Here is a 12,348-nt window from a genome sequence, read left to right on the forward strand (position 1 = left end):
GAGCAGCTGCTGCTTCCTGTCCTGTTTAGATGGGATCAGACAAGAAGACGATGGGGCTCCATTGCGCAGAGCACATGGCTGCCCTCCTCTTTGCTCCGCTCCGAGCCCGAGCCCGCTTGGAGTTTACATTGCTGCTCCACCCACTTTTGCTTCTGGCTCCGCCCACCACTGACATGTGACTGTCCCCAGGATAGGTGAGACTGCTGATCCCTTATTTTCAAATCCAAAACTTGACAGCTATGTCAATATTCCTTTTGTGAAATGTTTGTCCATAAGCATGATGTCCCATACTTGCAAACTTCAGCCTTCAAAAAGATTTGCCTTTAAAGTTTTCCAAATCTTTGTGATCACTAATCTAGCTGCCAATAATAAATGGAGGATGTGGTTCTTATTGGTTATGTTCTTAATCTGAGGAGTAAAATAAGTGCTGCATCCATGTTTCTTATACATTAAGGTACTTTGCCAGGTTTTTCTTGGCTAATTAGTTGCAGTAGGGGGATTTTTAGTTTCCCCATTTTTGTAGCTTTCCTTTCCTTTTGTAAAAGTCTCTTCCCCTTGAAGAATGAGGATTCTGAAGCAAGATATTCAGGCACCATTCTAACCAGTTCATTCAGGAGAAGTCAGCCTCCTCATGCCTTTCAGTGTTTTAGCTAATTAAAATTGTTTGCAAAGATGAGTATAGTAGCATGGTTACAGGTAGGTAGCCGTGTTGGTCTGCCATAGTCAAAACAAAATAAATTTTTTTTTAAAAAAAAAATCCTTCCAGTAGCACCTTAGAGACCAACTAAGTTTGTTCTTGGTATGAGCTTTCGTTTGCATGCACACTTCTTCAGATAGTAGCATGGGTGTAGCAAGGTTTGGGGGGGCAGGCCTTTTGTTGGGGTGACAGAACCTCAGTTAGCTATGTATTTTTATTGATTTTTTTGGGGGGTGCAACTATCCCTCCCTGCCTGCCCCCCCCCCGGATATGCCCATGTATAGCAGGCTAAATCAAGCACACTCAGGTAAAAGCAGGCAGGGTTGTGCAGAACTGAGAGGCATGGCCTGTGGAGTTGCTTTCTCCCAAAGCAGCAGGTTAAAATAGTCCCTGTGTATTTCACTTCAGAACTCTCATTACTTAGTGAGTGGGGACTTACTTTGGGAAGCAAGCAAGTGGGGGGGCGCTCTGGGTCCCAAATTCACCCTACACGTCTTGGCAGGCTTGAGTAGACCCACTTCTTCCAATAGCTTGGACTGTGGAAACATTGAGATAATTCTTTGTACTGACCCAGCAATAGCCACAGCTACTGCATGAGCACATGCACATCACTGTATGAGCACTGTTCTGCCACCCACGTATTGCTTTCAATGCACTGCTTTCAAGTGTACATCTTTTTAAGTTGTTCTCATCCATTCCTAGTCACATTCCCAACAGCGTTTGTTCCTTAAAGCATCTCCTTGCCTCTAGGTCCGTTCATCTGGGCAGAAGTGGGAGACGTCCTCAATATTGTGTTCAAGAACAACGCCACACGGCCTTACTCCCTTCATGCCCATGGAGTCCTGGAGAGGAACAGCAACAAAGGCTCAGAAGCAGCAGTGCCTGGTGAGTCTTAGCCCTCTGCTGTGAGTTGCCTTGTCTAGACTACTCTGTCATGTATAGCGGCCATGCTTCTTATCCCCCCCGCAGTGCTCACAGAGACCACCTGGAGTCCATCCTCAGGCACCTGTATGGTTAGAGGCTGGATGGGCTCCCTATCATTTTGCACAGTCTGGGACCCATACCAATGGACTAGAGTGACAAGAAAGGAGATTCGGATTAAACATCAGGAAGAACTTTCTGAGCTGTTCGACTATGGAATAGACACCCTTGGAAGGTGGTAGACTCTCCTTCCTAGGAGGGTTTTGTTTTGTTTTGTTTTTTGCTCCTGAGCTTTCCCCATAAAAACCTGCTATTTAAAGCCCAATGGAAGCAAACGGCAACCCACAGAAAACCCAAATAGCCATTTCCTCCCATTAAAGGAGCCATTTCGCTCCTTTAAAGAGTGCATATCATGGAGAAAGCTCCAGAGGGAAAGGAAGGGGTGTGTGTGTGTGCTCGGACACAGAGTTTTAAAGTGCAGGCCTGTGCCTGGGAAGAGCAGGGCAAAAGGTAATTGTGGGTAAGCCCCTGATTTTCAATAAGAAACATTTCATAACTGGATATTTAAACGACTTAGTTGTAAGATATGTTTAGAAAGTGATACAAGTTTTAATCTTCTTCTAGTCTATTGTTATTTTAACTTTTCAAAAATGTTAAATTATTGTTAATTTTCCACATTGGTAATTGTATTGTTTTATCCTTCTTTTGCAAACCCTTTTGAGGTGTTTTTTTAAAAATATAATTAAGCGCTGTACAGTATAAGGGATGTGGGTGGCGCTGTGGTCTAAACTACTGAGCCTAGGGCTTGCCAATCGGAAGGTCGGCGGTTTGAATCCCCGCGATGGGGTGAGCTCCCATTGCTCTGTCCCTGCTCCTGCCAACCTAGCAGCTCGAAAGCACGTCAAAAGTGCAAGTAGATAAATAGGTACCGCTCCAGTGGGAAGGTAAACGGCATTTCCGTGTGCTCCTCTGGTTTCGCCAGAAGCGGCTTAGTCACGCTGGCCACATGACCCGGAAGCTGTCTGTGGACAAACGGCGGCTCCCTTGGCCAGAAAAGCGAGATGAGCGCCGCAACCCCAGAGTCGTTCATGACTGGATTTAACTGTCAGGGGTCCTTTACCTTTACCTTTACCATTACAGTATAAATTTTATGAAAAAAATAAGTTGCTGAGATTCCGAACAGAAGTAGAAAGATGTCAATTTCTCTCTCTCTCTAAAATAATAATAATAATAATAATAATAATAATAATAATAATAATAATATTTTCTGTCTGTCTCTGTCTCAGGTGAAATTGTCACCTATCGATGGGATGTTCCTGAAAGGTCTGGCCCAGGACCAAATGATTCTGCCTGTGTCTCTTGGATCTACTATTCCAGTGTGGATCCTGTAAAGGTTTGCAGTTTTTCTCTAGCTTTTGTAAGAGGATTATACCACCGTGCGATGGAGCTCCCCACCAGGATATTTATTCTTACTAAGCTTACACTGTTCAAGCAAAAGATCTGTGTTCACTGTACAGGTTTCAGGGACTAGGCAGAGGAGGAGGGATGGTGAAGGTCACCCCCCCCCTTCTCCTGTACCTCCCAGAGAAGAGGATGGCAGTCTCGAATTACAGCAGGACTTTGAGCAAGATAACAGCTTAGAGAGAGGCAAACAGCAGAGTTATGAGGTGTTAGGAGAAGGAGGAGGGGAGGCAGAACAGTTAGCTGACACGTCACTGGACAGCATAACCAACCCCCCTTCTCCCAAAATGCGACGTTTGTTAAGGGTGCAAGAACAAAGTTGACCGTGGATGTATGCCACAGAGGCAGGTGTTGTTGCTAGGAGGGAAGGAGGGAGGAGCACAGTGCGAGCAATGCCATCATTGAGGAATGACTGGATTCTTTGCCTTTCACCGTGATGACTGGGGGGGGGGAATCACAAGAAAGAACTTTCTCGTTTCCTCCCTGCTTCTTGGTGCCATCAGGAGAGGGAGAGAATTCCTCACGCCTGGCAATAGGGTTGCCATATTTTAAAAAGTAAAAACCAGGACACCCCAAAGCTGTTGAGCTTTCATTTTACAAAAATGCCAAAGAAAGACTAAGTGCCATCTTTCAGAAAACCCCCCACCCACCCCCAGACGTCAATTCCACCTTTGAAATCCCAGTAATGTCTGGGAAAATCCAGACATATGGCAGTGTGGGAAACCCTGGTCTATAGAAATCCATGGCTGTAGCCTGTAGAAATGTCCTTTGGAGAATTCTTTTGGTTCCAGAAGCTGCCCCAGCTAACAGGAGTCTGTAACTAACACTGCTGCATGTGAGAGCCAAGGGTAGGCTTCCCAACTTTTCTCTGCCCTTTCACCCCCAGGATGTGTTCAGTGGTCTCATTGGCCCCCTAAAGATCTGCCGTAAAGGGACGCTGGATTTAGATGGGAGAAGGAAAGGTGTCAACAAGGAGTTTGCACTCCTCTTCTTGATTTTTGATGAAAATCAGTCCTGGTACCTGGAGGAGAATGTGCAAAAGTATGCCCAAGGGGACTGGGCTCATTCCCACCGAGAGGACGAAGAGTTTCTGGAGAGCAACAAAATGCACGGTGACTTTGTGTTATTACTTTTTCTTCCTGCATGGCTGGCTGCCTTTGCCCTGGATCGCAAAGTGTTGCCTAGAATTGTTTGTATTTAAAAAACAACAACAACACCTGGGCCATTTATTTCCCACTGTCACCATCTTTTCAAAAGTAATGTTCATATTCATTTATTTATTTGGGTTTCTCACTGGAAAGGCTATGGGGGTAGGGGAAAGAAAGGGACCTCTCTACCGCCTTTCAACCAAGGTATTATGTGTTTTCAGAACCCACCTTATTCTGATGACTGTAATTTGTGTTAATTGGTTTTAGTATTTAACTTTAAACTTTAGCAAACTGTCTTAGGACATGCTGGTGAAGGGCTAGTAATAAATAAATGATAACAGCAGCAATAACCATAATATTTATAAGATAGGCAGCAATACTTCTGAAGCCCCTGGAGGGTAGGGGAGAGATGCTCTTTCAGGACCAGGCATCAGGCTCCCCTACCCCAACCCATGCAAATAGGAGACCAATGAGGCTGGGGTTTTCTGGGGGGTCAAAACAGGCCACAACTTTATTGAATACAGATGGAAGAGGTTTGGCTTCAGCATGGGGCAATCAAAATACTTCCAGCCTGCCCACCTGAAGTGACGCATAGGCCAATCCAGATGTGGGTTCCTAAAATTTACATCAAATAGGGTGACCCCAACAGGGACCGCCATCTGGGGCAATGCCTTCGACCCTGGCCCCTCTGGGCACGCAGACATGGCCACTCCCCCCAGATCCCTTTAACAGGATACCCCAGCATTTGGAGAGGCAGGCAGAAACTACAACCTCGCCTCCATCCAAGACAAAAGGATTGCCCCTATGCCCAAGCAGTCATGACGATTGCTATGAGGTAGGCAAAACTACCGGGTCAGAGCCAATTAGCCCGGTGGGCAAATTCCTACCCGGCCCCTTAAAGAACAGCAACCACCATAGCCACAGCAAAGTCATTGACCAAAGGTGGGTGGGCAAGTGAAAAACCTGGCGAAGGAACAAACGGGTAGTGCCCTAGGTGTGGGCTGCTTAAATGGGCAAGGGGCAGATCCAAGGGAAGCCCACTGTCAGCTCCATCCGCTCCGCCGCCTGGCACAGCCCACGTCCCAGTGTGCATCCCCATCAAAAAGCCGAGTGCAAGCTAGGATCCAGTTCCTATCAAGAAGGGCACCGCTGTTCCAGTTCCCTCGTGGGCGGGGGGGGGGAGCAGTGAAGCCTCTGCCGTCTTGCAATGCTTCCTCACCTAAAGGGGTGAGCGGACTTGTGTTCAAATTCTGCTTGCATACAGTTGGGCACTATGAGAAGAGGATGCTGGAGTAGGTGAATCGTTGGCCTGATCCAGCAGGCTCTTCTGATGTTCAGAGGGTAGAGGGGGAGGCCCACAGCACAATGGTGTGATGAGGTTGGTCACACCAACTACCTGTTGTGTTGGGGAAGCTTGGCAGAGAACTCAAGAGAACTGTTTTATGTAAGGTTCACTTCCACTTTGTGCCCTCACCCAGTGTTTCAAGAGTCGAAAAGGTGTTGCTTAGCACCCTGCACTCAGGACCATTAAACACACCTTCTGAGGAGGGAGGAGTAAGGGAGGATCTCAGACTTCACAGGGGAGCGCCCTTTTACAGGAAGAGTGCAGCAGCACAGACTTCAGAACCTGCCACTTTCAGCCATTAGCTTTTCTCTCTAATTGTTGCTAAGTTGTGGAAGAAAAAAAGCCTGCTGTGTGGCAATTTGCACATGATTAGTTCCTGGAAGTAATCCGTGAAAGACTCAGAAGTTGCTAGGATTTAACTTTTGGCTGCACCTTAGATGCCCTTTCTGAGTAAGATAGAATCCACTGATAATGTTAATGAAACCAAAACAACCCAACCCAGAACCCCCGAACCTTGCCAGGAGGGAGAGCAGGGGTGTTGCAGGAAGGAGGACACGCAGGAGCAAAGCACCTGAGATGACTTCTGTAAAGAAGAGAGGGAAGAGTCAATATAGCATAGTGGTCAAGAGTATTGGATTAAAACCTTGGAGACTGGGGTTCTAGTCCCCACTTGGCCATGAAGCTCACTGGGTGACATTGGGCCAGTCACTGTCTATCAGCCTACCCTACCTCACAGGGTTGTTGTGGGGATAAGAAAGGGAGACATAAAACTATGTACCGTATACCACCTTGAACTTCTTGGAAGAGAGGTGGGATATAAATGTAATGTAATGTAATGTAGCTACATTATAGGGAGGTTCCTCTTTATTCCCAGATAGGGTGGTCAACCAGATCCCATTGGGGGGGGGGATATCCCACCCACAGAAGCATCCCAAGAGATTGTAATAGTTCCTGGTGTCTCAGAAGTGAGAAGTGAGGATCTTAAGATCAAATATTTCAGCCTTCCCCAACCTATTAGCCCCCATAATTGTTTTAGACTACCGTTTCCACCAGCCCCAGTCAATAACTGTACCCCTGTGGGTATAAGATGGACAAAAAAATGTATGTTGTTAGGATGCATTGAAACCTTGTAATCTTTTCTGACTTTTAGGCTTCAAGGTGAGTTGCCACCATCTTTATGGATAGCAGCTCTGTGCCATTACAAGGCATGTAACCTGCAGAAATCAACTTTCCCCATCTTTCTGCTTGTATGAACCCATGGAAATCCCAACATTGCCCCCTAGCAGCAGTTTGCAATATTTCATGAACCAAAGAGGGGTGGATTCCATTCATTCAATAAGCAGACCTTTTCTTCCTTCCTTCCTTCCTTCCTTCCTCCCGCTTAGCCATCAATGGTAAACTCTATGCAAACTTGCCTGGGCTGACAATGTACGAAGGCGACTGGGTGAACTGGTACCTGCTGGGAATGGGCCAGGAGATTGACATCCACACGGTTCATTTCCATGCTGAGACCTTCATTTATCGGGTGAGCATCTGAAGCTGTTGCTTGAATAACCTTATGACACTATGTAATGTCAGTCTGCAGAGCTTTCCAGTGTAATGAATCCATGCAGTGCTCTGCCCATATATGTAGAACTGTGGGGTCAGTGTCCTTCTCAGCTTCACCCCCTCCCCTGAAGTTAACATGAAAGGTTTTTGTTTAAAGAAAAAGCAAGCAAATGACAGGCATTTATAAAATTATACAGGGCATGGAGGAAAAGTGGACAGAGGAAAGTTTTCATAACACCAGAGTTCCTGGATGCCCAATGAAGGTGAATGTTGGGAGATTCAGGAAAGGCCTTGTTTATGCAGCACACAGACTGTGGAACTCACTTCCACAGTAGGCAGTGATGGCCACCAACTTGGAAGATGACTCCAAGGATGATTGGCCAAGTTAATGGAGGAGAGGGCTATCAATGGCTACTAACCACAGCAGCTGTGCTCTGCCTCCATAGTTCTGGAGGCAGCCATGCTTCTGAATACCGGACGCTGGAAATAAAGTAAGGGAGAGTGGCTCTTGTGCTCGGATCCTCCTTGCAAGTTCCCCACAGGCATGTGGTTGGTCACTGTGAGAACAGGATGCTGGACTAGATGGGCCATTGGCCTGATGCAGCTGCAGGCTCTTATGTTCTTATGGCAATCCCTGTGTTGCTTCTAGATGCCACTAATGAGAACTTACCTTTTTTATTTATAAGCTGGGGGGGGGGGGGATGAAAACCTTTTTTATTTTATTTTTATGGCATTTAAATCCCACATTTATATCCCAAAGTGGCATACATTGTTCTCCCCCTTCCTGATTTTATCCTTGTAATGTAGGTTAGGCTAGGAGGCAGTGACTGGCCCCCAAAGCTTAATGCCAAGTGGGGATTTGAACCCAAATAAACGCAGGTGGTGCTGTGGTCTAAACCACTGAGCCTAGGGCTTGCTGATCAGAAGGTTGGCAGTTCGAATCCCCACGACGGAATGAGCTCCCATTGCTGGGTCCCAGCTCCTGCCCACCTAGCAGTTCAAAAGCACGTCAAAATGCAAGTAGATAAATAGGTACCCCCTTCATGGATCACTGCCTTGTCGTGGCGAAGGGGCTTGAATTACTCAGGGAAGCTATGAGCTATGCCGTGCAGGGCCACCCAAGATGGACAGGTCATAGTGGAGAGTTTGGACCAAACGTGATCCACCTGGAGGAGGAACTGGCAACCCACTCCAGTATCCCTGCCAAGAAAACTCCATGGACAAAGACAACAGGCATATAAAAGATATGACGCTGGAAGATGAGCCCCTCAGGTCGGAAGGCGTCCAACATGCTACTGGGGAAGAGCGGAGGACAAGTACAAGTAGATCCAAAGCTGATGAAGCGGCTGGGCCAAAGCCGAAAGGACACTCAGTTGCGGATATGCCTGGAAGCGAAAGGAAAGTCCAATGCTGTAAAGAAAAGTATTGCATAGGAACCTGGAATGTAAGAACCATGAACCTTGGTAAGCTGGATGTGGTCAAAAATGAGATGGCAAGAATAAACATTGACATCCTAGGCATCAGTGAACTAAAATGGACGGGAATGGGCGAATTCAGTTCAGATGACTATCATATCTACTACTGCGGGCAGGAATCCCGTAAAAGAAATGGAGTGGCCCTCATAGTCAACAAAAGAGTGGCGAAAGCTGTACTGGGATGCAATTTCAAAAATGATAGATTGATCTCGATACGAATCCAAGGCAGTCCTTTTAACATCACAGTAATCCAAGTTTATGCACCAACTTCCAGTGCTGAAGAAACTGAAATTGACCAATTCTATGAAGACTTACAACACCTTATAGAAATGACACCAAAGAAGGATGTTCTTCTCATTATAGGGGATTGGAATGCTAAAGTAGGGAGTCAAGAGATAAAAGGAACAACTGGCAAGTTTGGCCTTGGAGTTCAAAATGAAGCAGGGCAAAGGCTAATAGAGTTCTGTCAGGAGAACAAGCTGGTCATCACAAACACTCTTTTCCAACAACACAAGAGACGACTCTACACATGGACATCACCAGATGGGCGACATCGAAATCAGATTGATTATATTCTCTGCAGCCAAAGATGGAGAAGCTCTATACACTCAGCAAAAACAAGACCTGGAGCTGACTGTGGCTCTGATCATCAGCTTCTAATAGCAAAATTCCAGCTTAAACTGAAGAAAGTAGGAAAAACCACTGGGCCAGTAAGATACAATCTAAATCAAATTCCTTATGAATACACAGTTGAAGTGAAAAACAGGTTTAAGGACTTAGATTTGGTGGATAGAGTGCCTGAAGAACTGTGGATGGAGGCTCGTAACATTATACAGGAGGCAGCAACGAAAACCATCCCAATGAAAAAGAAATGCAAGAAAGCAAAGTGGCTGTCCAATGAGGCCTTAAAAATAGCGGGGGAGAGAAGGCAAGCAAAATGCGAGGGAGATAGTGAAAGATACAGGAAATTGAATGCAGATTTCCAAAGAATAGCAAGGAGAGACAAGAGGGCCTTTCTAAACGAGCAATGCAAAGAAATAGAGGAAAATAACAGAATGGGAAAAACCAGAGATCTGTTCAAGAAAATTGGAGATATGAAAGGAACATTTCGTACAAAGATTACCACAATTAAGGACAAAAGTGGAAAGGACCTAACAGAAGCAGAAGACATCAAGAAGAGGTGGCAAGAATACACAGAGGAACTATACCAGAAAGATATAGAGGTCTCATGCACTCAACCAGGTAGTGTGGTTGCTGACCTTGAGCCAGACATCCTGGAGAGTGAAGTCAAATGGGCCTTAGAAAGCCTTGCTAACAACAAGGCCAGTGGAAGTGATGATATTCCAGCTGAACTATTTAAAATCCTAAAAGATGATGCTGTTAAGGTGCTACACTCAATATGCCAACAAGTTTGGAAAACTCAGCAGTGGCCAGAGGATTGGAGAAGATCAGTTTACATCCCAATCCCAAAGAAGGGCAGTGCCAAAGAATGCTCTAACTACCGCACAATTGCACTCATTTCACACTCTAGCAAGGTTATGCTTAAAATTCTACAAGGCAGGCTTAAGCAGTACGTGGACCGAGAACTCCCAGAAGTGCAAGCTGGATTTCGAAGGGGCAGAGGAACCAGAGACCAAATTGCAAACATGCGCTGGATTATGGAGAAAGCTAGAGAGTTCCAGAAAAACATCTACTTCTGCTTCATTGACTACGCAAAAGCATTTGACTGTGTCGACCACAGCAAACTATGGAAAGTTCTTAAAGAAATGGGAGTGCCGGATCACCTCATCTGTCTCCTGAGAAATCTCTATTTGGGACAAGAAGCTACAGTTAGAACTGGATATGGAATAACTGATTGGTTCAAAATTGGGAAAGGAGTACGACAAGGCTGTATATTGTCTCCCTGCTTATTTAACTTATATGCAGAATTCATCATGCGAAAGGCTGGGCTGGATGAATCCCAAATCGGAATTAAGATTGCCGGAAAAAATATCAACAACCTCAGATATGCTGATGATACAACCTTGATGGCAGAAAGTGAGGAGGAATTGAAGAACCTTTTAATGAGGGTGAAAGAGGAAAGCGCAAAATATGGTCTGAAGCTCAACATCAAAAAAACTAAGATCATGGCCACTGGTCCCATCACCTCCTGGCAAATAGAAGGGGAAGAAATGGAGGCAGTGAGAGATTTCACTTTCTTGGGTTCCATGATCACTGCAGATGGTGACAGCAGTCACGAAATTAGAAGACGCCTGCTTCTTGGGAGAAAAGCAATGACAAACCTAGACAGCCTCTTAAAAAGCAAAGACATCACCTTGCCAACAAAGGTCCGTATAGTTAAAGCTATGGTTTTCCCAGTAGTAATGTATGGAAGTGAGAGCTGGACCATCAAGAAGGCTGATCGCCGAAGAATTGATGCTTTTGAATTATGGTGCTGGAGGAGACTCTTGAGAGTCCCATGGACTGCAAGAAGATCAAACCTATCCATTCTCAAGGAAATCGGCCCTGAGTGCTCACTAGAAGGACAGATCCTGAAGTTGAGGCTCCAGTACTTTGGCCACCTCATGAGAAGAGAAGACTCCCTGGAAAAGACCCTGATGTTGGGAAAGATGGAGGGCACAAGGAGAAGGGGACGACAAAGGATGAGATGGTTGGACAGTATTCTCGAAGCTACTAACATGAGTTTGGCCAAACTGCGGGAGGCAGTGAATGATAGGCGTGCCTGGCGTGCTCTGGTCCATGGGGTCACGAAGAGTCGGACACGACTGAACGACTGAACAACAACAAATAGGTACCGCTCTGGCAGGAAAGTAAATGGCATTTCCACGTGCTTCTCTGGTTTACTAGAAGCGGCTTAGTCATGCTGGCCACATAACCTGAAAAAACTGTCTGCGGACAAAAGTAAAGCGAGATAAGCACTGCAACCCCAGAGTCGTCCGCAACTGGACTTAAAGGTTAGGGGTCCCTTTACCTTTACCTAAAAATCAACAAGATTGCAGAATAAACTTACCTTAAAAAAACACCTTACCTAATAGGTATAAGTCACATGATTCGACCTTCCTGGCCCAGAAACCCAGCTTTTCTTGGTGCAGGCAGTAGCTTTGCAGGGTCCTCCCTGTTCCAAAGTAATGTTTGCTCTCTGGGTCCTCTCCACATGACAGAGTGGCAAGACGTACAGAGCAGATGTGGTGGACCTCTTCCCTGGGACCTTTGAAGTGGTGGAGATGCTGGTTGGCAATCCTGGAACATGGCTGCTTCATTGCCACGTGGCCGATCACATCCATGCTGGAATGGAAACCCTCTTCACAGTCTTTCCTAAGCACGATAAGGAGAGAGCAGGTTGGTTGGTTGGTTGGTTATCATCATCATTATCATTATATCATTACCATTACCATTACCATTATTTTATTTAGAGCCTTTGTCAGGGATGTACCTAGGGGTTGGTTAGGTTGGCCCCCACCAAGGGCGCAGGTCCAGGGGGGGAGAGGGACACGCAAAAGTCGTGCCTCTCCACTCTGGCACCGAGTGGCTAGGAGCCCGCCTTGCCTGTCCATGCACTCAGACAGATGGACTGATGGAAGAAGAGGAGGAGGAAAAGCAGAGCAGAGCCAGCCCTGGTGGCCATGGACGAAGTCCCTAGAGGAGTGCAAAAGCACAGTTAAGCTGTAGAAATCTCTTCTACAGGCGGCAGTGATGGCAAGCAACCTAGATTGCTTTAAAAGATTATTAGACAAATTCGTGGAAGAGGAGAGG

At 46.1% G+C, this 12,348-nt stretch overlaps 1 protein-coding gene across 3 annotated transcripts in view; it reads left to right on the plus strand.

The window, feature by feature from the left end:
- HEPH (hephaestin) overlaps positions 1–12,348 on the plus strand; it is a 47,195-nt gene that overhangs the window by 31,192 nt on the left and 3,655 nt on the right. For 2 of the 3 annotated variants that reach the window (XM_033137857.1, XM_033137858.1), the window contains exons 15-19: positions 1,448–1,582; positions 2,905–3,011; positions 3,966–4,191; positions 6,958–7,097; positions 11,757–11,934. In XM_033137857.1, coding sequence (XP_032993748.1) covers positions 1,448–1,582; positions 2,905–3,011; positions 3,966–4,191; positions 6,958–7,097; positions 11,757–11,934 — 786 coding nt within the window. The remainder of the gene's footprint in view (positions 1–1,447; positions 1,583–2,904; positions 3,012–3,965; positions 4,192–6,957; positions 7,098–11,756; positions 11,935–12,348) is intronic. The other variant, XM_033137859.1, reaches the window with a different exon arrangement.

This window comes from Lacerta agilis, chromosome Z, assembly GCF_009819535.1.
Source record: "Lacerta agilis isolate rLacAgi1 chromosome Z, rLacAgi1.pri, whole genome shotgun sequence".
In the NCBI taxonomy this organism is placed as follows: Eukaryota; Metazoa; Chordata; class Lepidosauria; order Squamata; family Lacertidae; genus Lacerta; species Lacerta agilis.